Source organism: Tubulanus polymorphus, chromosome 2, assembly GCF_964204645.1.
Source record: "Tubulanus polymorphus chromosome 2, tnTubPoly1.2, whole genome shotgun sequence".
Lineage (NCBI taxonomy): Eukaryota > Metazoa > Nemertea > Palaeonemertea > Tubulaniformes > Tubulanidae > Tubulanus > Tubulanus polymorphus.
The window spans coordinates 26,093,690-26,119,080 of NC_134026.1; the positions used below are offsets into that span (position 1 = coordinate 26,093,690).

At 35.1% G+C, this 25,391-nt stretch overlaps 6 protein-coding genes across 8 annotated transcripts; 2 read left to right on the forward strand and 4 right to left on the reverse strand.

Annotated features, from left to right (window-relative positions):
* Positions 1–262: 262 nt before the first annotated feature.
* Positions 263–3,379, reverse strand: LOC141899486 (calumenin-A-like). Of its 2 annotated transcripts, none has more exons than XM_074785837.1 (5): positions 2,797–2,885; positions 1,920–2,067; positions 1,663–1,828; positions 1,387–1,582; positions 263–1,146 (listed from the first exon to the last, which is right to left on the reverse strand). In XM_074785837.1, the coding sequence occupies exons 1-5, from the start codon at positions 2,882–2,884 to the stop codon at positions 860–862; spliced, it is 885 nt and encodes a 294-aa protein (XP_074641938.1). In that variant the 5' UTR covers position 2,885; the 3' UTR covers positions 263–859. The 2 variants fall into 2 exon arrangements, with proteins under 2 accessions (XP_074641938.1, XP_074641936.1); XM_074785835.1 differs by lacking the exon at positions 2,797–2,885 and adding an exon at positions 3,136–3,379 and having other exon boundaries at positions 265–1,146.
* A 1,247-nt stretch (positions 3,380–4,626) lies between these two features.
* LOC141899101 (calumenin-A-like) lies at positions 4,627–6,179 on the reverse strand. The gene is made up of 5 exons (XM_074785253.1): positions 6,009–6,179; positions 5,696–5,834; positions 5,456–5,621; positions 5,032–5,233; positions 4,627–4,928 (listed from the first exon to the last, which is right to left on the reverse strand). Exons 1-5 carry the CDS (start codon positions 6,121–6,123, stop codon positions 4,627–4,629), a joined length of 924 nt encoding a protein of 307 aa, XP_074641354.1. The 5' UTR covers positions 6,124–6,179.
* A 1,472-nt stretch (positions 6,180–7,651) lies between these two features.
* LOC141899102 (calumenin-B-like) lies at positions 7,652–9,722 on the reverse strand. Its single transcript, XM_074785255.1, has 5 exons — positions 9,595–9,722; positions 8,569–8,716; positions 8,286–8,451; positions 8,013–8,208; positions 7,652–7,932 (listed from the first exon to the last, which is right to left on the reverse strand). Exons 1-5 carry the CDS (start codon positions 9,719–9,721, stop codon positions 7,652–7,654), a joined length of 918 nt encoding a protein of 305 aa, XP_074641356.1. The 5' UTR covers position 9,722.
* A 979-nt stretch (positions 9,723–10,701) lies between these two features.
* Positions 10,702–12,660, forward strand: LOC141899103 (uncharacterized protein C8orf76 homolog). Its single transcript, XM_074785256.1, has 10 exons — positions 10,702–10,836; positions 10,927–11,029; positions 11,112–11,247; positions 11,340–11,446; positions 11,534–11,618; positions 11,707–12,046; positions 12,144–12,216; positions 12,294–12,377; positions 12,516–12,576; positions 12,650–12,660. Coding segments are annotated over exons 1-10 (1,002 nt in total). The 5' UTR covers positions 10,702–10,834.
* A 745-nt stretch (positions 12,661–13,405) lies between these two features.
* LOC141899235 (trafficking protein particle complex subunit 12-like) lies at positions 13,406–17,400 on the reverse strand. 2 transcript variants are annotated; one of them, XM_074785415.1, is made up of 12 exons: positions 17,303–17,400; positions 15,567–16,954; positions 15,364–15,480; positions 15,159–15,275; positions 14,941–15,079; positions 14,742–14,854; positions 14,594–14,666; positions 14,427–14,500; positions 14,248–14,346; positions 14,067–14,161; positions 13,868–13,955; positions 13,406–13,768 (listed from the first exon to the last, which is right to left on the reverse strand). In XM_074785415.1, exons 2-12 carry the CDS (start codon positions 16,938–16,940, stop codon positions 13,508–13,510), a joined length of 2,550 nt encoding a protein of 849 aa, XP_074641516.1. In that variant the 5' UTR covers positions 16,941–16,954; positions 17,303–17,400; the 3' UTR covers positions 13,406–13,507. The 2 variants fall into 2 exon arrangements, with proteins under 2 accessions (XP_074641516.1, XP_074641517.1); XM_074785416.1 differs by having other exon boundaries at positions 17,307–17,390.
* Positions 17,401–17,457: 57 nt separating this feature from the next.
* LOC141898756 (EARP and GARP complex-interacting protein 1-like) lies at positions 17,458–21,186 on the forward strand. The gene is made up of 9 exons (XM_074784837.1): positions 17,458–17,518; positions 17,709–17,792; positions 17,897–18,029; positions 18,172–18,319; positions 18,535–18,634; positions 18,712–18,848; positions 18,949–19,116; positions 19,194–19,361; positions 19,473–21,186. Exons 1-9 carry the CDS (start codon positions 17,477–17,479, stop codon positions 19,633–19,635), a joined length of 1,143 nt encoding a protein of 380 aa, XP_074640938.1. The 5' UTR covers positions 17,458–17,476; the 3' UTR covers positions 19,636–21,186.
* The last annotated feature ends 4,205 nt before the right edge of the window (positions 21,187–25,391 follow it).

Consider the following 25,391-nt stretch of genomic DNA (forward strand, 5'->3'; position numbering starts at 1 on the left):
CCCCAGCAATCATAAGTGCTCGTAGGAAATTTTGAGATCTGATCGGAAAACTTGCCTTCTCATTTGATAAACAATTAAAGAGTTAGCAAGCATGCTGTAACCAGAGACCACTCGCGATGGCCTGGACCTGCAGTGCAAGCAGCATCAAAGAGATTCTTTTGCACGTGCAGGTTGTTACAATGTAACAATGTCGATTTAGCAACTCCACAGAAAATCAATATAAAAGTAACAAGAGAAATCTCTTTACAATTGTAATTTATTTGTAAAAGAATAATCGTTGTTATGAAAAAAAAACCAGCAGATCTAATATTAAGACAAACAAGGCTTTCTAAAACAGATTCCTTTTTAAAAATGATCATTTGAACAACAGATACAGTATAGTAGTAATAAAGAGGAATGGGACAAATCTTAAGTACAAATGTGCTCTTCTTTCTCCTCAAACATCGGCAAGACAAATGGAATGTATAGCATTGTATTAAAATGTTTTTTTCTTTTAGTAGCATCAGCAGTTACACCCATAGTACCTGTCAATATCATATGCATTGTCTTAAATTCATAAATGAAATATAATGTGAGAGTTATGCCTTTAGTAAGTAGTGTCACAAAAGTTACTGGTACAGAGGGGCTCTACAGCGTAAGCTCATTTATTAACAATGAACAAGGACTGATACCTAGAAAATAACGGTAGTTCAAATCAATATACTATTCCTTGTACTTGTACAAAAAATCAAATTGTCTCATATTTAGTATTCAGCAAATCCTATGAGTTCATTCCAAAAAGGTTCCACTGCATTTAATGATAAATCTATTTTCGGAAGGTACAAAAACAAAATTAAATAGTTAAATTTCTAAACGTATATTAAAGTTCTTCTCTCATAAGTTTATCCAAATGGTTGCCATAGTCTGTAGCTTGACTTCCAACAAAAACTTCATGAGCATCAACTATTTCCTCTTTAGTCAGTTTTCCATCTTTATCTTTATCAGATTCATTTATGAGATGTTTAGCCTCCTCAATTGCTGCTTCATCAAATGTTGGTAGAGACCAAGCTTGAACTTCATCACGACTAAGATACCCATTGCCATCTTTATCGTGTTCTTTGAAGTTTTCTTTTTCAGCAATTTGATCTTCTTCTTTTTCTGGTTTATCTGAAAAATAGAAATAAAAAGTTTTAGGAGCTGGCGACCAAGGAGAGCCGCAGACGAGTGACTTTTATTTCGACAATAAAGTAAATTTGGCTGTCGCTCAAAAAAGTCACCCATGGTGGCAAGCCTTCATATAGAAATTGTCTCAGTTTATGGCTTTAATTGGTAGAATTACAAGTTTCAAGGCAGAGTTTGCTCATCACATTACTTGCTGAATGTTCACTTATAAGTAAATCAACTCACGGTCTCCCATAAATTCTTCAAATGAAACTTTTCCATCTTTGTTTTTGTCATGTTCCTCCATCACACGTTCCATCTCAACATCATTCAAATGTTTATGCTCCGAAGGATGAAGGAAAGCATCGTACTCATCTAAAGATAGGAAATTATCTTTATCCAAATCAGCAACCATGAATTTCTTCTTGTCATAGTGAATCAGCTAAAATAAACGATTACATCAGTAAACAAAAAGGCTCTCAAACGAATTTGTGTATGGAGGAAATCAAGGATTTCACTAACCATCACAAAATTAACCATCTCATCACTGGTATCCTTTTCAAATTCTTTGACTTCATCAGCTGTATATCCATACATCTTGTCAAGATATTCTTCCCAACTTACACCTACATTTTGGTCCCTATTAGCTTGTTCAAACTGCCTTGTAGCCTCGTCCCGATCCAACTGACTAAAAAGATTGTCGCATAAAAACACTAAAAACAAAACTGTAATTATGTGTATAATGAATGTGCATGATTTATACTAGACTGCAGACTCACCGGAATGATTTCTTAACCCAACCATCAAGTTCCTCTTCAGTAACAAATCCATCTTCATCCTTATCCATTAGATCCACCAATTGTCCAAGGCGCTTCTTGGCCTCTGCTGGCTCAAGATGTTTGTACTCTTCAGCTTGATCATGGGACCCTGAAAAGATAGAGAAATTATGAAATCATGCACAAGTTTCTAGAAAAATTATGCACTCTTTCACAGAAATATCAGCCACACTAAAAATGAGCTATAAGGAAGCAAAAATTGGAAATATTTTGAACTTTCACCTGTTTTCAGGCTCTTGGATTGTCTTAGTTAAGGAGGGGAGGTTGTGAAAGCTCTTTAGGCTCAAGTACACATTAGGGCACACATGTACTAAAACTTAACTCATGTACGCACAAGCATATGTACAGCTGCATACTTGATTTGACTTATTACGATCGTTGGATCAATTTTATAATCATTTTGCTTGAACACATGTGCTCATTGTAATGCATATGCTGACGTGTTTTATTGAAAATTAGCAGCCACGTGGAATTAAAACAAAAGTTAATTCTATTCAATGATTTCTATTCAAATTCAATAAGCAGTGATTTTTTGGAAACTGCTTCCCTAAGCAGAATATGCATTTAAAAACGTTTACATTTCAAATATCACTGCAAAAATGATATTTTCTAATAGAAAATTGACTGACATTTAGAGACAAAATGTTGAACTGAATATGCAAAGCAAATGGCTGTGAAGTTGGTTTTATGTAAGAATTGCCATTAAAAATAAAAGATGAAAACCAATTCATATGAAATAAAAATGTAGCATGAAGAACAAGTAAATTCATGAAAGTAAATTCATAAGCAATATTAAGCTAACATCAATTCATCCTCTTACCAGATGCATTATATTCCCCTTTCATAGCACCTAAAAGGTATTTTAAGGCATTGTGATTGTACAGTTGCCTTTTAGAAATGCTGGGCATACTCATATTCTCACAAGGCAAAGCCCCCTCATCATGAAACGACAAACATCAATTGCTGTGAGACGCAAATAAATTCCAGGAAGTGAAAAAACTGTAATAGTATGACGTATAGTTTTCAATACAAGTAAGCACAGGGGCTTCACTGTAGCTGTCAAATCAAAGATTCGGCCTAGTGGTACCTTTAAAACACCTTTTTGGTGGTATCTAGGATACTGGATCGAATCTTTGATTTTGGACCCTTCGATTCTCACCTAGCACAGCTTCATGGTCGTATTCATCATTATGATGACCATCCTTCTGATGCGGAGATTGTGGTCCATGGTGTATCTCTTCTTTCATTCCTTGATGGGTTTTTTCACAAGAAACTTGCACGGCTACAAGTCCGCAAACACACAGCAATATCATCTTATGCATTGCGACTGGTAGAAACAAACTGCGGAGAGGGAGGAGCACAGAGACAGTGCACTCTTCAACGCTAAATCGTCGACTGACAGCTGGGCATATGCAGGAATAATACATTGCACACTTGCGATCATGGTGTATCAAAACCAAATTAATAAAAAACCTTTTGTATCGGACTATAAAATTCTTTACCAATAAATGTCTTTTTTGTTTATTCTCTTTGGTTTAAGCATGACTCAAATCAATTTTCAATGGGTATGTTATGGGATTTCGAAGATATTAGACGATTAAGAAATTCTTTAAGTTACTGTTTTGACATGTAATGAAATAAAGATGGCAGCGCTCATGATAAGTTCCGGAAAGCAGAAATAAGGTAATAAAAGTCTTAATTATGAATTTTTTTGCCCTTTGATAGTTCATTCCCTTTGGAAACAGTTAAACAATGCTTTCCTTTTTGCTATACATTACAAATCAATACTCTGACGATAACTGTCAATCCTTCATTTGGATATATAATGTCCACATAATCAGTTCAACTCGTTCAAATTCAATTCAATTAAGATTTTATTCTTCATATTGTAAAATAACGATACTTAATTTGCTAACCTGTGAAAAGTATTTTTTTCCTTATTATATAATACGAAAAAAAGATTATTTAGGCTAAAATTCTCATCATTGACTTAGGCTATACCGGTTGTACTAGATAAGCCGAATATGTAATCATAGACGGTCTAATGTCTATTTATTAATTGATGAGACCTGTTTTTCTGGGATATTTTGCTTACTTTTTGGGGTACATACCTCATTTATGTCTTAACAGAATGCCAAAAATCGCGGACAACAACTGAATATCCGATATATTTCCAGTTCTGTACCAATTAGATGGATTGGCAAAAAGACTCCTTAAGTCCAGTTGAATGAGAGAGAAAATCCTCCATTTTGTGAAATTTCTTGAATTTTTACATTGTCACCATGCCTACGAAATGAAGTTATTTTTCTTGTGGGGTCTCAACAACTAAATCAGGGTGGCGTAGGCATGGTAACAATGTTCAAATCCAAGAAATTTGACAAAATGGAGGATTTTCTCTCTCATTCAACTGGACTTAAGGAGTCTTTTTGCTAATCCATCTAATTGGTACAGAACTGGAAATATATCGGATATTCAGTTGTTGTCCGCGATTTTTGGCATTCTGTTAAGACATAAATGAGGTATGTACCCCAAAAAGTAAGCAAAATATCCCAGAAAAACAGGTCTCATCAATTAATAAATAGACATTAGTATCTAGTTGTTCCTCAGTTGTAGGGGACCGTAACAACGTCTGGTATTCAAACTAGGGTAATCATAGTTCATCTTTAAGCTTATATGAATTTTCTGTATAGGCTTGAGAAATAGCAGCATTTGCATCAAAAAAGTCATAGCTGTCCAAAATTTCTTTTTCTGAAAGTTTTCCATCTTTATTACTGTCAGCCTTTTTGATAAGCTCTTTCACATCATCTGATGCTATGACCTCCATCGGCGGCAAGAACCATGCAACAACTTCATCAAAATCAAAGACCCCATCTTCGTTTAAATCATGTGCAACAAATTCTTTTTGTGCCAGTTTTACGGCACGAGGCCAGTCATCTTCTTTCTCTGGTAAATCTGAATAAATGAAATATTCAGATTAAGTGTTACTAGTAGACCTAATGATGGAAATTTCAAAGCCTGTTGTATGAGGAAAGTGCACCTCCTTAGATGTACATACCCTCGCGGTAATCGGCCATTTCTTTAACAGTTAGTTTTGAATCATTATCCTGGTCAAGGTATTTCAGTATAATCTTGCTCTCTATGACAGCCATGTGTTTATGATAAGCAGGATTCAACAATGCGTCATACTCATTCAAATCAAGAACGTCGTTGCCATCTTTGTCGGCAGTCTGAAATTTCTCTCGATCTTGTATAATTGACTGTAATGAAATTCGAAATCCCTGTATGTTTTCTTACCGGCACCTAAATCTATCTAATCCGGAATTTTATTGTCATAAAATAAACAGCTGTCTTGATGCCGTGAAGTTTGGATATATAAAACAAATCAAAATCAATTTTATAAGTAAATTTACTTAATTCTCCACCGGAATTTGGAATATTCATCCAGTTTTCCTTTGATAAAATATGTGAAGGTTAAATACCGAAGCAAAGAAAGCTGTCTCTTCATCCTTTTTTGTGTCTAATCCTTTCACATCTTCTGTTGTGTATCCATATTCTTTTTTTAGGTGCTCCTCCCAGGTTATTGTTCCATCTTTGTTTACATCTGCCTTCTTAAAGTTATCCTCTGTTCTATCCATATCCATTTTTCTGTATACAAAATGTCCCGATTCATGAAATCATTCTGATTGATCTAAACACTATATTGTCATTGGAATTATTACCGATGTGTTTTATATATCCATTTGGTCAACTCTTCTTCTGATATGACATCATCTTTAGTTTCATCTATAAGCTTGATTAGTCTTTTCAGACCTCTCTTAATTTCTTTGGAGTCAGGGCTTGAAATTTCTTCTTTTGGCCCTGAAATGTTTTATGATCTAATTATATTCTTGGTCATATCTGCAGTATTTCTGTCTTGAGGTTCCAGGTATGTTAGCTCTTATAAATGTAGTGATAGAGGAACTATATAATTCATATTGTCATAAGTATCAATTTCAAAATACTTCAGAAGACAACTTTATGATTGATATTTACCCTCATTGTGTTCTTGCACCTTGTTTGCCTGAGAATTTTGGATATTTCCATTTTTATTTGTGTAGACAGTTGTCATTAGAATTCCGAATGTGAGAAGAAATATCAAGTGATGCATTTTTGTCAGATATCCTTGGAGTGCTATTTCGTAAAATGACTGGGATGAATATTGCAGGTTTATGTCAGTGTGGTATATTATGCCAGGTGTTGCTTTGTATATAAGTATTTTAATTACCACTTATTGTGTTGATTCTAATTTTACAATGAAATATCATACATTATTACTATTATATTCAGATTAAAAAATGTAACACGAATTCCCATTTTATGATAATCAGCCAGACCCTCATTGAAGGTTTTTGGAAAGCATTGGATATGTTTTGCTACCACTGATATTGGTTCCTGATATTCACAAGTGAATAGATTCATCGTTATCTTTATCTTTATCATTATCTGTTTTGAATGGAATTTGAAATACTGTGTTTCAGTGGTGACCATTCTCTTCCTGTGCTCTTCACTCTGTTCCCAAACAATCCGTTCTCAAGAACATGAATTCATTTCACAATTTGAACCTTATGAATATTTGAACTAAAAATCCTTAGAAAACAAAAACACCTAATATTTTAATTTGGTTCTTTTTTATTTCAAAATCATGGACATTTTCTCCAATTTATAGCTTGCCATTTCCATTGATATTTATTGCTGATGTTTCTTTCTAATTAACAGCTAGATCCTTTGTACATTGTGGCACCATGTAACAGGCATTTGTGATCTTATATATATATATATTTTGGTGAGAAATACACATATTTATCTTACTTAATTGTTTAAAAATTTACTACTTAAATGAAATTGGTGTCAACAAGGGAATATGCAGTGCACAAAGTTTGAAAGAAGTGTTTGGAAGAAATTATTGCTAGATTGCAGTTATCCGAAACCAAAAAAATCAACAAAAGCTTGATAAAAACAAAAAGATACACACTGGATGTAATAATTGAAAAAGAAAGAATTAAATTGAACTGATGTATGGCTATGTCCTTCGGTGTGAATATATTCACATTCTAAATAGTCCTATTTATGAGATAAATTTGAAATATGTAGATAAAAGAATTTAATTAAGAAATGCAAATTTCAACCCTATATTAGAAAGAGACATTGAACCAGAAATATTTCCCCAAAAATGTAATATGTATCTACTGAAATGAAACAGAATCATCAATTTGAGTATTACTTCAGGAAATAAAATTGAAAGACTTGATAGTGTGAAAAGAAAGATGTTGAAGGCAAGTGGGACTTACTACTTAGCTATAGACCTATAGGAAGACTAAGCATTTGAAAAGAAGTGATAGAACAGAGTAGAAATGGAGATTAGGCTTTTTGAAGTGCATAAGATGTGATTACTAATACATCTCCCCAGTTAACACCAATTTCATAATCATCCTAATAATTTGTTAGATAATCTGAAAATTTCTGTACAAATGAGCAGACTTCAGAGATGAGTTATACCAGATTTGATCAGTGAATAGAAACATTTACGTTTCAACTGATCGAATCATTGATATCATAGTAGAATATATGCAAAATATGAAATTTGTAAATAGGTAGATGATTTGTAAATTGAAATGAATAAAGTTCTATGGCTAGTTTTATAATTCATCCCTAAGATCTTCTGGATTAATAGCCTTTGCACTTCCAACAAACATAGCATGAGCAGCAACTACTTCATCCTTGCTCAATTCACCATCTTTGTTTGTGTCTGATTTGAGGATGAGATGCTTGGCCTCCAATGTAGCAGCATCATTGTAGTCAAATACCATGGATCCAGTGTATTCAAGCTTGTCAAGGAGGCCATCTCCATTCTTGTCAGCTTCCTTAAAGTGTTTCACCATCTCCTTGTAGAGTTCAGCATCATCTCCATCAGGTTTCACTGTAAAAAGAATAAATTGGTTTTGATTTTTGTGGGATTTTTTTTTTATTACAAGGTTTACTGTTCTAGATTGAACTTACAGTTTCCGATGTATTCATGCTCTTCAACATATCCATCTCTGTTCTTATCAACCTTCTCCATAGCATGAAGAGCTTCAACTTCCAAAACCTTGCCATGAGGCGTTGGGTTAGTGAATTCAGCATACTCTTTCCTGTCAAGTTTTCCATCTTCATTGGCATCAGCAGCATGGAATTTTCTCATATCGTGGTCCATTGACTGTAAACCAGTGTTGATAAGATCTATCAAATCTGTCAAAATGTGGATTTTATTAGAGTACAATAAAGGTATCTTACCTGAACAAATTCAATGAATTCTTCATCTCCAGCTTTCCTTGTGGCTTCTATTTTTTCTGGTGTTGTATGATGAGCCTTGTCTAAGTATTCATCCCAGGCAGCGAAGCCATCACCATTCACATCAGCTGTAGCAAACTGTACGTTGGCAGCATCCCTGTCCAATTTCCTGGAAGATTCAAAGTTGAATTCATTGATTAAATTTATTCATTTTATTTTCAAACTATTGTTTTCACTTTTGTTTTAATTGGTTTCTAATGGCTGATGAAAATAGTCACTTGCATACCTGTAGTTTTCAGAAATCCATTGTATGAGTTCAACTTGTGTTAAAACACCATCAGCATTCTGGTCCATCTTTTCAACCAGAATGGCAAGACGTCTTTGGGCATCATCAGGGGTAATTGTGGCAAATTCAGCAGCTTCTTTCCTATTTCCTAAATTCATAGAATTTTGTAAAATCTATATTAACATGTACAAGTATCTTATAGACATGACAATGAAAAGAAGATGCATTAATTTCGATGATGTTATTTCCTACATAGCTTTATTCATTTGACCGTACTTGTATCAGTCAATGTTCTTATATCAAAATGTTTTCTCATGTGTTGCATGTATGATGTTTTATTTGATGGGTTTTTGATTTTTAGGATAATTCTATGAAGATCTTTATTTACATAGGCTATATCATGGGCAACAAGTCAACATCAGATCAAAATGCCACGTATTCAAATCTGTTACCTACTTAATTCAAATTCACGCATCGAGGACACAAATTTTTGTTTGAGATACATATACTCTAGTGTTTTATCGGAATTGATGGTAATCAAGAGCAACATATTGCATACATTTCATAACAATTATGACTGTATTTATTTTAGTGAGCAGATGGAGCGTTTTTTTTGTCAAAAGTGCTTCATTTAATCCAATATTCTGTGTTTATTGTCTTCTCTCTAAAACGCTGACGTGTCGCGTGGTTTGTGGCAAAATTTTGAACTCATATCCTGTTTGCATAGAAAGCAATATGGAATATGGACACGTCAACTATTTTAGGCCTAATCACTAGTTGAATTTTGATGAAATTGACACCCGTAGGGCTTTATCTATATTCACATCAAAAAATATCAACTGTAGATGTGTTGATTCAATTACATAGTATTTATCTTTCATTGGGTGCAATGAAACTATTATAGATGTATTATGATGTGTTTATATAAAAGAAAATTAATAATAGGGGTTGGTGTGATGAAAATATGATTAGAGCTCCGCATAGAATTAGGCAGTTGAAATGAAGTCGAAATAAAACAAAACTCACCTAAAATTGCCAAATGATCAAATTCAGCATGATGGCCTTGTTCTTCCTCCCTTAGATGAGCAGTATATTCAGCTGGTTCAGCAAGGGTTAATCCCAAGAAGGCAGCTATAATGTAAAACTTTAACATGTTGAAGTATCTTCAGCGTTGTTTTCGTTTCTTTGCAGAAGCTTTTACTCTCGAAGCTGCCTTAAGTTTTGTGAGGTTGAGTTGGAGGTCTTGTCGCATTTTATGGGCTTGATTTTGTCCGTCATGTGACGTGTCGCCATTATCTCTTGCTACGTTTTCTTTGGGCTATAGCATGCTTACGATATACGTCTCAGTAACGAACAAGTCATTTACTAATTTGAATATTCATTAATTGGTTGTTTTCTGGTGATTGATGGATGTATAATGAGCTTGTAGATTCATTAATAAGCAGCTGCTACATTTTAGACTTCAAAAAATTCTATGAAGATAGTTTTCCCCTTTTTGGCCACAGATGTCCCACTTTATACGCATTAACATCTGTATACATTGTATTTAACATACCCTGGTACCTCCAAGGAAGTAAATAAGTTACAATGTGAATTTTGTCCTAATTTACCCTCATCCAAATTTAATGATAATCTCAATCCGTAATTTTAGATTTCCATGCATGATTATGATTATACATAAAATGGCTTTTATCTTTCAAATCATTATTTTCATCATTTCTACTTTTAGAATGGATATTCCATCACCACTTCCTGCAGCTCGAAATCATATAACAGATCATCCTAAATATAAGGAAATTCTTGCTTATAACTTTGAAAACTGTGAAAATCAAGCTTACATATGTGTATTAGTGTATCTTCAGTTATGTGAATTGAAACAGTGGTCTAATGTGACAATTCATCCATGCCATCAGCTTAAGTGTGTTTATATATCCGGCCAAGAATATTCTAATGAACTATTTGATATAGTTTTGCCCATTTCTGCTAAAAGAAACTTATCAGTCAAGCAAATAGAAGAAATTCTCAAGCTTGTACGGCCAGAATTTAGTGCAAATACAAAACCAGGAGTTACATTAGCTATCGTGGAACAGGACTCAACTGTTGTATACTACAGACTGAATAGTGGAATAATTCCTCCAGAATCTGCTGAAGAAACGCAAGAAAATAAACAATATAAGCGCGCTAAAATTGATCAGAAATCAGCAGAAAAGGCATACATAGCCGAGTCATTTAAAGCATCTTTAAATCAACAGACTGATAATCAAGAATGTAAGTGATTTGAAAAAAAACTTGAAACTGTATAGTTCATTTCATTTCTGCTAAAATAGCACATATATATATATATATGTATTTTTCTAGGATGGAACTTTTTGCTGATTTCGATGAAACTTTGTTTGAGCAGGGCAAAGAAAAAGTTGACCATGTTCCTTTCTCATATAATGCTAAAATTTGTCAACGCAATGTAAGTGATAGTTGAAAATGATCACTATTTCCTATGTTCATTTCTAGCATATTTGTTTTCAGATTGTAGATTGTATTTTTAGTGGTTCTTGGATGAAAGTTTGAAGCCACCAGAAGAGGAAGTTGTTGAATTGCGTCATTACTATAAACAAAGGGCCGAATATTTGCAACAAATAGGAGATTTTCAACAAGCATTAACAACCTTTCAAATATGTTTAGGTATGCAAAGAGCTCATTAAACTGCTCCAGTTGAAGCAACTCTTCACACAACATATTAACCAATCTGACTGTTTTCTATACATTTTTTTCAGAATTGGATTGTGGCAGAATTGAAAGAAGATGTGTTCATGAGGCAATTGCATATTGTATGTTGAAACTTGGCAAATATGAACAGGCTTTGACTGCTGCAAGAGTTGTGGTAAATATATAATAAAAATATAAGTCCCGATCAATGATAATGATCTAGGTTATTCCAGATTGACAATGTTTTGTTTCGTTCATGTAGTTAGATGGCGCAATCAATGAAGATCAGAAGTTAACTTCTCTGTATTTGATGAATAAAATATACCATGCCAAGGCAGACATTCCAAGTAAGCCTCAATAATTATCTCATTCATTATACATGTACACAATTGTTAAAAAGTTGTCTTATGTTTGAATCTTTAAATGACTTTTTAGATAGCCTTTTGACTACTCAGCAACTATTGGCTTTTCACCATTGCAATGTTGAGTTATGGATTATCTTAGCTAGTGCTTATCAGAAATATCATAGGACTATAGACACTAAATGCAGTTCGATGCCAGGTTCAGAAAGCGGATCTAATAAGATACATGGAACATTAGTGTTAAATGATGAAACACTATCTGTTCAGAAACATTTAGGTGAAATGAAAATATCAACAAATTGCTCGAATCAGGAGCATGATGACTGTGATCTACAGCAGAAATCTACAGATCTATATCATAGTGGTAAATTTGATTGTCGACTGAAAGCAATAACTTGTTTGTTAGTGGCAAGGTAATGTTATACTTTTGATCACATGATCTTGTTTTTTTTTCTTTTGTTTTCTAATGTGTAATCATCAATTTATATCAACTCGAAATTCAATTTTCAGGAGTTCTATTTTGGCTGTTCAGAAATCTGTCAGAAGTTTTGTTAGAGAAAGAAATCTGCTCCTGCTGAAGAAAGTAGGTGTTTATTATGGTACATGTTGTTTGATGCCTGAACTGACAAATTTCTGATGGTCACTGTATATAATTTACAGGTTGAAGAAATGATAGATGAACTGAATTTCGTGATACCACCCTCACCATCAAACACAGATTCCCTGCTTGCTCAATTAAAAAATGTTAGTTATACTACAATAATATGATTAATTACTACATTGATAATTTAGTTGGCATTTCTTGAATAGATTTTAGTTGTTGAATATGGCATAAGATTATACATGTATTGATAGTATACAGTGATATTTTTCTCTTTTTAGTTGGATATCACTGCAGATGGATTCCAGAAGCAATTTGAAATGATACTGTGCAAACAAGCCTGTAACTTTAATTCAATTGAATAAATTGTTTAATTTGTTCTGATATTCACTGTCTTTTATTCATTTGTTTTTAGTGCGTGTATGACATAGTTAGGTAACTTGTTTGATGAGAATAATTTGTAACGTTCCTCCATGAGACAAATCGCCCAACAAATTTATTAACACTTAGCAACAGTCAGCAACAGGTGTTTTCTGCTTCGTCACAATTAATTTGATAGATCAGGTTTTATTGAACAGCTGTGGTCTACAAGCTGGCCGTTTCGATTGAAACTTGTTTTCATCTTAATACATGCACCAGCTGTTTACTAGCCTCTAACCGACATCTAATTGCCACATCATAAGAAAATGTCTTCCTTATTGCATCTGCTATTGTACATGTACGGTAAAACCCGCTTAATTCGGATCATTTGGGACCAACATAATTCATTCGGTTTACGGAAAATCTGGATTCAAATTTATTCCTGTATATAAATGAACAGATGGAGTGAAAATATTGTCCACATTAGGCAGAGTCAATTTGGATTAATCTGGTTTGACTGTATATCCAATACATGTACCTGTAGAGTTTTGGTTCTTTACTAAAACTACGTACCGGTACATGTATATAGAGTATTTTCCCGAATTGTCATAATAGACCTGGACGTGGTGCTGACATGAATTAGAGTAATTGATGTGTAAAAATTAGTTGAATTTTCATTGAGTACTTTTGCTTGGAAAGAGATACGGAGTTGTACAAATCCAGTCCTAGCAATGTGGAAAATGATATTCCTATTCATGTAACACAAAATCCTCCTTAAATGATCTACCAATACAAAAAATAATGTTTGATGATGACAAATGTTTTAATTGATATATTTACAATATACAGATTTATTACATAAATTGACTAGAAGATATAATAAGTATGCTAGCAGTACAACATAATGTAATCACTACTTTTTCGTTAGAATTTCTCCCATTTTGAGACAATGAGTGTTGAAACCATTTCCTTTATGTTTACTGACAAGTTCCAGTAACCCTTGCTTTTTCTGTAAAGCATGCGATGATTCGAGTTCGTAAAGTGTACAAAGATTGATCAAAACTCCCTCTTGTAAATATCTGCCGGGATTTCGATGTATCAGGTTTTCCAAAACCGACAACGCCTCTTTCAATTTACCCATATACAAGCAGCACACCGCCATATTATTAACTGCCTAAAATTACAGTACATTTTGTATTAATATTTTCATAGCCTTTTCCTAGATGAGATTTTTCATCAAAAATCTGATACACGTGTAATTCCTTATACTTACAACAGCACAAGATGGATCAATTTCTATCACAGCTTTAAAATGAGATTTAGCATTTTCAAATTCATTCAAACCCAAAGAAAGAAAACCCCTGAAAAAGAAAAATATATTGAAAATGTAATACTTGTACTGGGGTATTCAAACTTATGAACTACCAACATCTGTCAACAGATATACATGTATTTCAAGAGAGATTACACACTTGTTCATATGTACTTGACATCTCTTTTTATCACTATCGTCAGGATCTTCCAACACTTTATTGAAGTATTCTTTACCAGAAATAACATCTCCCATCTGCAATTATTTTATACATTTAGTATATTTGTTTGGCTATTCACCACGGCTAAGCAGGTGGCAGCAGTATCAACATGACTCAATACCTGTACATAAAGACGTCCCAATGCAGACCATAGAATGATTCTATTAGCAGCATCTTTCACTATTAGTTGTTCCAGTATATCAACTGCATTATCAAAGGCCTAGAGTATAAATAAGAATATTTTATATAGTATGTGAAAATACTGTAACCTTGATTGAAATAATTTAAAAAAAGATATACCTTAATGGAACCTAAAACATTGAGTATTGAATATAGAACCTGGACTTCTCTTTTCTCCCAAACTTGTTGGGATGCTGAAATATCATGTTTTCCAGGTGTTAAACGAATATAGTAAAGATTATATTGATCTAAAAATATACTGGTAATACAGTACAGAAAATTGTTACCTTTTCTATTTTCTGGGCTAAGGTCAATCACAGAGCCATCTTCAGCAAATCCATTCTCCAAATTACTCAAAATCTAAAACGAGGTGTATAAGCAGTTAGCCTGACTTCTGAATAAAGATCTGTTATTTCTCATCATGGTATTTCATACCTTCTTAACAATTGTGTATACATAGTAAAGTCGATCAAGTGTGTCTTGTGATTTCCCATGAAAGTGAGGTAACTCAGCATGGAGAACACGGAATGAAAATGGTACCATACAACCTAGATTCAAAATCCAAGTGAATTGAAATTCGGGATACAAGGTATCAATAAATCTAATCATCATTCAAAGCAGTTACGGTAATTACCTTTTCGACCAGGATACTGGTCAGGATAAAACTCATAGTACAGGTCAGGTTTATCGAAATTTCCAAATGCTTGTGTTTCCGCTTCAGCGTGAGTATATTGTTTCAATTTTACCAGCAAAGCAATTCTTGTAAACCAGAGCTGAAAAAAAAAACGTGAAGTGCTGATATTCTGAAAAATCATTGTTGTACATGTACTTCAAAATTGAGGCAATACTCACTTGCAATGTTTCTGGTGTGTTCTTATTTGGCTGATGACCAAGTTTACCTATGCCTTGCCCCAGATTTGTCAATAAATGACCAGTCAAATCTACAGCTGAACGCAGTGAATCAGCTCTCTATAAAATACAGGAAATTATTCAAAACATTCAATTTAAGTGCGCAAAAAATTTATCTGATGTTCAACTTTTCTTGCTGAAAACCTACAATAAGTTGACGTAAACCTTCTTCATTTGGTGATACATCATCAGGACCTAAACACTGACGTTTAACAGCTTCTTGTTCGCCGAAACATTTCACCATTAAATCTCTAACTGGATCACCCTAGAACAGAAAACATACCCGTAAGCACATCTAGCTCAGTAGTCAATTCAGATATATTAACAGAAAATCACAAATATGAAACTTACTTGTGGTTCATTGGATGTAAGTCCAGGTAAAGTAAGTTGATCTGATCGTGCAAAGTAATTTCCTTGAGTACTTGCCAAAATGGCTACAATTGTCTGTCTTGTAGCATCGGAAGGAATCCAGGCATCTTGTCTACGATCTGCTTCACTCATCTGTAAGCTAGTTGAGAATGGATCATCATCTCCTGGATCTGATATCTGAGCACTGAATGGACCACTGTTGTTTGTAGCTAATAAACTGTTGTTAACAGCCTGCTTTAAATCATCTGGTTTGTTTTGTGGAGTATTGTTGGAAGAAATAGTCTGAACATGGTGTATCGGGCTGGCATAAGCTGATGTATTAGGTGATGGTCCAGGAGATAGATGTGGTAATATGTACGGACCCCCAGATGAAGTTTTACGAACTGTTGATGTTTCTTCATTGCTGACTGTCGCTGATTCTGGAAGTTGCAGATTATTGTCACTATTTTGAAGTGAGCTGTCGTTATCATCTTTTAGATCTTCCGGCTCCTCCACCTCAGCGGTAAAATGTTCGAAAATTTCTTTTCCTTCCTTATCAGGACAAGCGTTTACTTCTTCATCTGTGAATAGTAGGCTGACACTGTTTGAATCTTCATCTTTGACATTCTCAACATTTTCTCCCTCGAATGTCGCTTCGACAGTTTGTACTGAGCCAGAAATCGTTCTCGTTCGGTGGTGGCTATTATCACTTCCAAATGACCCTGAATGTGATCGAGATTTCTGAACGGTAAACTCTTCAGTTTCATTTGTTGATAAACTATCAAAGAAAGCGCTAGCATCGTCTGGATTAATTTCCTTTGGCTCTTGGAAATAACTGCTGATACCTATATTCGACTCATTACCATCTATATTTTCTCTTTTTACACCGGCCAATTCATTTTCAGATGGTTGTTCTTCCAACTCCTCAACGATAATGCTAACATCCATTGCATCATCCTTCATTAATAGTCCACCCCTTCCTTCATTAGAGCCTTCAGCGTATGGCTGCTGGGGTTGTTCTTCTTTGGTCAACTCAATAGCAGCTTGTTTAGATTTTTCATCATCTTCAGATTCCTCTTTTTCTGTAATGTTTAAATTATCTCGAAGACTGCCCAAATCAACATCTGTACTGACTCGATCCAAATCTAAACTTTCCATAGTCGGTGATGTTTCTAAACCTATTGTATCTAGATAATCCAATGATCCACTTACATCATATTGAGGCGTTTCTTCTTGCTCTGGTGATTTTTTCATCGTTTCAGATCTATCCAGAATCACTTCATCATCATCATCAGGAGTTACTGCTACTTCTTGAGTTGAGGAATTTGACACTTCCAATGCAGCTTCTTCCTGCTGTGGTGTATCTGGGTCGCTCATGATGCAAATTTTACCTGCGAAACATGTATGACGTATGAACATTTTGCCAAATCTTGTTTAAAGACCTCCTCAAGACAATTTTGTTAAAGACCTCCTCAAGGAAAAACTTTGATAGCTAGGCCTATCATTTTAGTTATGCGAGGGATTAAATGCTAGGCTTAGTTCGCTTGTGTACCAAGCAGTAAGCCTAGCCTGCGAAGCGTTTTTTGGGGGATAGACATTATTGCCATGGTTAAAAAAGTTGGGCTGGTTGTTAGTGATTTTATCTTTCTTTTTGATTGCCAGGCTGATTTTTTTACCTCGTCCACACTCTCAGACAAGCTAAATCGGCAGGGTCATTGTTCATTAAAATGTTTTCATACCTACGCTATGAATTACGGATAAAGGGACAAAATGATATTGGTTTTTAGCAGGTTTTTTGTTTGTTTCTGTCAACCAAATTTACTTCCGTGTTGAATACGTCACTAGAACTTGCGTTGTTTAGATGGGAGGCTGTCCGCAGTCCAGATCCGGTAATTAGCGATTCCGACCGAGCGATGGAAGATGATGCACCGGTCATTTATGGCCTAGAATTCCAGGTATTGCTCAAATTCCATCTTAATATGATGAATAATGAATGTCGCATATCATTTATAAATGAGAAACTCTAGTATAGCATTTACACCCAGAAGAGGTACATTTCTCTGACTCTAGATTAGGAGTGGGCGCTCGCCTCAAGTTGTTATACGTTTTACGGATCGGGCACTGAACCGGACATGTTTTTTCCAGGCTAGGTCATTGACAGCTCAAGTTGCTGAAACTGATGCGATAAGATTTTTAGTGGGAACACAGTCCTTACGATTTGACAATCAGGTAGTCCACCATATCCATATAACCTTCAGCCAAAAAATTAGTAAATATTTCAAACATTGCCATGTTCGGTTATTTATGGCATTACCTATTTTCCATTCTTCCAGATCCATCAAATTGACTTCGATGATGAAAATAATCAGATAAGTAAAAACGTTTTTCTACACCGGGATGGTGAAATATGGCATATAAGTTCATCGCCTGCCAACAAAAGCATTTTGGCTACATGCTATAATTCTAGTAAGTATATAGACCCTATTTTAGGAGTTGGTATTAGTTTCAGTGAGAAACTTGAAAAAACTTACTGATTTGAAATGTTTCATCTAAGAAACCCACACCTTACAATGTTCTACATATCTTTTTATACATGCAATAATAACAGCTTCAGAAGCAAAAGCTGAAATGAAAGCAGCTTTATGGAGGATCCCTACAGATTTTGACGCTACTATAAATGATGAAAATTCTAGCGCTTCACATTCCTTAGAGAAACTATCACAGATTGGTGTCAGTGATTCTGGTGATGCTAAATGGTATGAATGATAGGAATGATTATCCATTAGAAAGAAATAGTTTTGAAAATCATTTTACAAGTTTTGATGGAGTAAATAACTTAGGGTCCCAGTATTTGATGTAGACCTCTTATTGCTAAAAGAATATTTGAAAGACACCTTATATTTCAAAATACGAGTTATCAGAATTTGGTATAACTGAGAAGTTGATGAAATATGACTTTTATTTGCTGCAGTACAATCTGGCATCCAGGAGGGGATGGATCTCAACTTATATCTTTAGTTGATAATAACATTTATCTGTGGGATATTAACGAATCCGGTGAACACACTCAAGTAAGCAGCACAACAAACAATTGGAATTGTGGAAAAAAAATACTCGATTTATGGTTTTGTTCAATTTCTGATTGCAGATGATTAGTTCAGGAACTCTAGATGGCAAAGGTCAGCCAAAGTTTACAACTGGTCAGTGGAACCCACATCACAACTGTAATCAGGTGGCTACAGCTAATGATACAGTGATTCGTGGATGGGATCTTCGAACAATGTCGTAAGCATTATCTCAATGAATGAAAAAAACTGCAGGTTTGTTTTTATTGTGCGGATTTTTGGGAAATTTTTGAGAAAAATCGTTCTTTTACACTTTGTAGACAAGAGTGGGTGATAGAGAATGCTCATGAACAACTTGTACGAGATCTTGATTTCAACCCAAACAAGCAGTATTACTTGGCTACATGCGGTGATGACTGTAAAGTAAAATTCTGGGACATCCGGAAAACATTGGAACCAGTCACGATCCTTGCCGATCATTCTCACTGGTACAAGAACAATAAATTGTCATCTTTACTGTCATTCACCGTGTCACAGACTTTAGTATTTAAATGTATGATTTCAGGGTATGGAAAGTGCGGTATAACCATTTTCATGATCAACTGGTTCTATCGGCGAGTAGCGATAGTCGGGTGATTCTTACAAATGCGATCACTATTTCATCTGAGCCGTTTGGACATCTTGCTGATGAGGATGAAGAAGAGATTGATGAAGATCATGAACCAAAAGAAAAGTAAGTGCCAGTAACGTAGGCCTAAACGTATTATTCCTGTAATATGTTGAGAGCTATGTTAATGTTAATTGTAGTCTATAAATGATGATATCATCTCAATTTCTTTTACAGAAGTGAAGATGGAGTGATAGCCGCGTCTGAGGAACATGAAGACAGTGTTTACGCCGTTGAATGGTCAACTGCCGATCCATGGCTTTATGCATCTCTCAGTTACGATGGACGTTTAGTTATCAATCGAGTTCCCAGAGCTGAAAAATACAAGATACTTTTATAAAATATGTTAAAATGTCTCAGTCTAGTCGATTATGTGTATGCATATTTATATCAATGAGGTTTCCTCATACATCGTAAACATGTAGCAATGATTATCCGTGTTGCCAATCTGGTAAGATTTGGGATTTTTATGATCGCTATATAAAGTGATGGTTATCGTCAATTTGATGAATGATATACAGTATACAGTAGAATTCACTTAATGCAGATCGCTAGGGACTGCCCAGATTTTTCCAAATTATGTAAAATCTGAATTATGATTAGTACATGGTTCCGGGTAAAATGGAAAATAATTTTTTTCCAAATTATGTGAAAATCTGGATTGAAAAATCAGAATTAAGTGAGTTCTACTGTGCTTATACATTTATTGTTGATTTCTTGTTCCATTCGACCTTTCTACTTGCATGTTATATATTAAGAAGGGCCTGTTCATTATGTAGATATGAATGAGGGTAAAAATTCTATTTTCATGCTCGATAATATGCACATGGTCTTTGAATCTGTTTTCAATGTTGTAAAACTTTGAGTACATTTTCTGTGAACAATCCTTATTGACTTAATCGTCATCATATTCCTTATGTCTTTCTCTTTAATAACAATATCCCCCTCCTTGTAAAACTGCAACTTAGGGACTTCTTGGATATTAGTTATTGAAAGACCAATCAGAGTTGCATCCACAAATGTGGGTGGTCTTGCCTCTGAATCAATCCAATTTTAGTATACAGTATTACTGATGCTGCCGGGTCATTATACCTTTCTGAATCATTCCAATTTTAGTATAGAGCATTGCTGATGCATTTTCTTCACTATACAACCACACCATTCTTCATTCAAAGATCTATAATAATGATGATAATATAATAAAGTAATAAATTGTGTTAAATATTCTAATAAAATGAAAAAATTATTATGCTTGAACTTGGTGTGGTACAGGATAATGACAGTGTACACGGTATATTTCTTAATACGCGCATACTGCAGTTACCTTGTTGCCTTTGAAGGCTCTTATCGACCAATTATCTTGGAAAATTGTTTCTTGTACTGTAGTCAAGCTGTAGTCTTCTTTTTGGCCTCAGAATGCTGATATTTCACATACAAAGTATTTGTATTTATGTCTATGTATTCCAAATGATTTAATAGCCAGCGTTTGGTATTACATTGTAATGAAGTCATTCATTCATTCTTATTCAGCTAATCTTTACAGACACTACCGTCTTCTATTGGCTTCTGTTCTTAGTGTATATCATCTAATACTAGTGTATTGTATTGTTGATGCGGATTAGTTGAAGGATCCATCCAATCTATAGAATTTTCTCACTTTGTTCTTCAAACAGTATTTTGGGAGAATCCAAAGCAAAAATTCTAAAAATATAGCATTTATATCCAACCATTCATCTATTGCTGTCATTACTAGATGATCGCCTTATCGACCCATCTTCCAGCGACGTGACTGTCACGCTATTGTATTACTTACCAGATTGGCAAAATTGATACATTCTGTTTTATGTTTCGGGTTTTTTCTGTGTTATAGATACAAATTCTTATAATAAAATAAACTGATTTATATTTATAGATAGTTTTTCACGTTTCTTGAATTCTACACTTCACTGATTGCTGAGGATGATGTTTCGCTTACATGTATGAGGAAATATTTTTCTGGTGATTTCTATGTTCAAATGAAGCCCTCCTATACTTTTGTCCTAAGTATTAACAAAAGATGTTCTATGGTATTAAAGCCTAAATAACGTTCATTTATGTCTCGGCAGACACTAGTAGACAGAGTGGAATAGAAATAGCCCTAGTGATAAAAAACCAAATCGATATAGTTATAAAATATGGGCTGTGTATGACGTAAAACAGATAGATCGCTGCCTTATTACACCATAAGGTGCTGCCGCTATGCTCATCGTTAGCGGATTTTTCAAACACTGCACTCACTCGCCACTACCCAGAGAAACTTTCTATTAGTGTATAAAAAATCCGCTAGCGATGAACATAGCGGTAGCACCTTACGCTCTTCCTATTTTTCCAGAACGTTATATGGTCGAGATGAACAAATATGATCTAGAATGATTGCAGTATGTCCAATTTTAGATCAGTTTAGACAACTTGTTTGGGCTGGCCGAGTAAACCTGGAAACCTCCTAACCTTAGGAAATGAGGGATATTTTGTAAAATTGTAAATACTCCATGATCCCCCTCACCACATTATGAGTTTTCCGGTTTTCTCGGCTAGAGGGGGATCATTGCACGAAAAATTGCACGAAACACAAATAGCGCAGTACAACCAGCTTGACCGGGCGAGATTCAGGATCTCAACTAGCACTCAAAGGCGTGACAAGAGACTTGATCCACTGACCGAGGTTGTCACAAGGACACAATGAAACTAGCACTCACAAGCCGACAAGAGACTTCATCCACTGACCGGGGTTGTCACAAGGACACAATGAAAACTAGCACTCAAACTAGAAATCAAAGGGCGTGACAGTAGAATCATCCCTCAGCCGACTCAGAATACCAGAAACAAAGGGCGTGGCAGTAGAATCATCCCTCATCCGGGCGGTCACAAGGACCAATGAATGCTAGTGGCGTGTGACAATCCAGTATAACCGCTCCATTTGTATCCCGCGCAATCCCGCAGATATGCCCGTCATTGACATCACTCAGCACACTTTGTAGATAGGTGGGGGCAGTGAGGCCTCGTCATCCTGGTTTTCGTGTTCCGGATGAGGGCATGTAGAGGGCAGAATTTCCTGACCGACTCTTTGTCTGACATCCCCGACACATGACCGGCGAAGGAGAGCTGACGCTTTCGGACATTAGTTTTGTTCCAGCAAACGTTGAAATTCGACAGAGAAATCGGCCCTGAAAAACAAAACGGGTTAATTGCTGAAAAATAGAACGGATTAATTAACACGGAACAGTACAGGACAGCACAGAGACAAACAGTAACACATAAAACATAAAGACGTCGTTCCTCAGGAAGCAGGAACAGGAACAGGAACAGGAACAGGAGCGGGGGCGGGAGCGCAGCGAAAATCGCCAGGAGGAGAATCCACGGTAGCATGTTCACAGTGTGAGTAAGCTGAGGTGAATGGTCTATGCTTGTGTACACCGTGGTCAGCCGGTGACGTATTCAATAGCGCGTGTCAGAATGATATCAACAACTCTGAAAACCCGCAATTGTGTCTCCATTGTTGAATGGATTTACATTATGAGGTTCCACCGCCGGGTTGAATACGCGCCAGTAGTCAGCTGAACAATATAGTGGAGGAACTTTAATAAGGCCATGAAATAAATTACTTGATTCCCAACAGCTACTTCCGAATTTATAAGCATCCGCCTGTTTTTTTTCTTAAATTCTAGAATAATTTTTAAATTATATCGACCGATAGCACTTCCAGTTAAAGATTCACACCAACACATGTCTTCCTATCATAGAAACCGCGTAAACATTTACTAATGAAATTAGTTTATTAGTCACGGACAGTTCATGCACCCCGAGATAACTACCTCACATGCACGAGGAAAGCGGTCTTTGAGTCATTGGGGGAAAACCCACTAATACCATGTATTCACTATTATTCATCATACTGTTATTCACTGGATTGTATCGCCACCTAGTTTCCTTGCTGTAGTATTATATTTTGTTTTACGTTTAACATATTTTATTTGCAAATATTCTCTATTCCTATGTTATCCATTATAAAAGCGATTTTAAATGTATGTCCACTCTTGTACTGTTTTCCCTGTGTTTTGATGTTAATATTTTATTGCATGTCATTTCCTATGTAACTTGTGTATTATATGGAGCAATAAAATTAAAGTTCAAGTTCAAGTTCAAGTTCAAGTATCACAGAATCCCGTCAATAGACAGATTTTCATCCAAAAAAAACTCCATGCTTACCACTCATAATTTGAAAAAAAAAACAAATTGTTTTCTTTAATTTTGATACTCAACTGGAGATTAAACGGTACATCATCATGTAAATTTAGGAAAGTCCATATTAGAATTTCGTTTCTTGATGTTCCAATTTACTCTTATCCCAATTTTTGATTTTGGTCAGAGTATGGCGATATCAAATCATGATTGGATCGGTCAGCATCAAATACTTCTTCAATTCGTCCGTTTTATCTCGGTAGAGTTTGATGGAGATTGTTGGTTTGTAATCTGATTGGCTTCCTGAATAAATGATAACGACCGCGAGGCCTGCGCCTAACCCGAACTCGATCAATGGTCAAATTTGTATCTGACAGATGATACAGTCCTACTTTCATATTCGAGGGGGTCACCAATTGATGTTATTACATATCGGGGAACTTTGGTTACTGATTGCCTTCTGGTGGGAACACCGCAGCCAGTTTTGATTGCATTGACATAATGAAATGGAAATAGTGACACGGTGTATGGAATATTTGAGTGCAGCGTATAACAACATCAGACGATACAACGATGAAGTTTTGGCCTATACCATTTTCCAATATTCTTGCTTATCTTTTTCATTTCTAATCAATACCATCCGAAAAATTATCAATTCAAGTATGAAAAAAAAACATATTTTTTCAATTAAAATGAGTGTATCCAATGATCTATCGAAACTGGGATAGTGTACTTACTAAGGAACATTTGCTGTTAAGAACCGTCAGAGCGGGTTCATTTCTGTTCGATCTGTCATTACACATCCAAATTACTATTCATTGGTTTCTGCTCCTTCATTTTTCTTTTCCGGGTAACTAGAGAATGTTGCCGGAATAGTGATTAAGAGGCGATGTTCAACCTTTATTCAACCCTGAAGCCGCTTAAACGTCAACACGCCAACGAATCCGATCTATCATCGCCGGCACCAGTAGAGACAACGACACCAAGAGAATTTGCAATCATTTACTAGATCAAATCATCATGGCGCACAGGAAAACACTACATAATGAGATTAAAACAACGATACATCATAATAATTATAATATACATTCAATTTTATTATCTTAGTTTCTCGTAACATTCGTAACATTTCTTTTATATCTGTGTACATAATTCAGAATATGAACTCGATCCCATACTTAGCTTTGGAGCAATCATCATAGAGATGATTACTCCAAGATTCATCATAACACGTTACGTGGACCACCCCCAGCTTAGGAATATAGCTCATGATTGAAACATTGCACAGCACAGTTAACTATGTTGCGCGCCAAAATATAATGATCTTAAATGCGCAATACATTGAGGGAGACACGTCTTTATGAGGCAGCCTAAAAGCGTATGTGAGAATTTCTATATACATTTCAAATTTTCTGACTTTGTTATTAATGAGAAATGCGCGAGAGTCGATTAAATGTCACACAGCCTCAGACCACACATTTTCAATAAATAAATGTCCATATCGTTGTCTCGAATCTATTTTCTACCAATATTTTAGATAATTTCATTCAACACACAAATGGTGTGGACGTGCTTAGGCCTATTATTATCGAGCTTTGAGCCAACAAATCGTCTGCTGGTAACGATCATAAAACCATTTCGGCCTACTCTATCTTTCATATGATTTCAAATGTATGATATTTCATTAATAAGTATTATATAATTGAATGTGTGACTGATTGTTTAATAGTTTTCCGCATAAAATGAACGTGAATGCATTTGAGAATGAACAGTGACACAAATTACCCGGACGAAAATGGGTAATATAATTTCCACGAACGTTCAATCGATGTATGAATTCACATCCAATGACATAGATGAAACTGTTGAAACATTCGG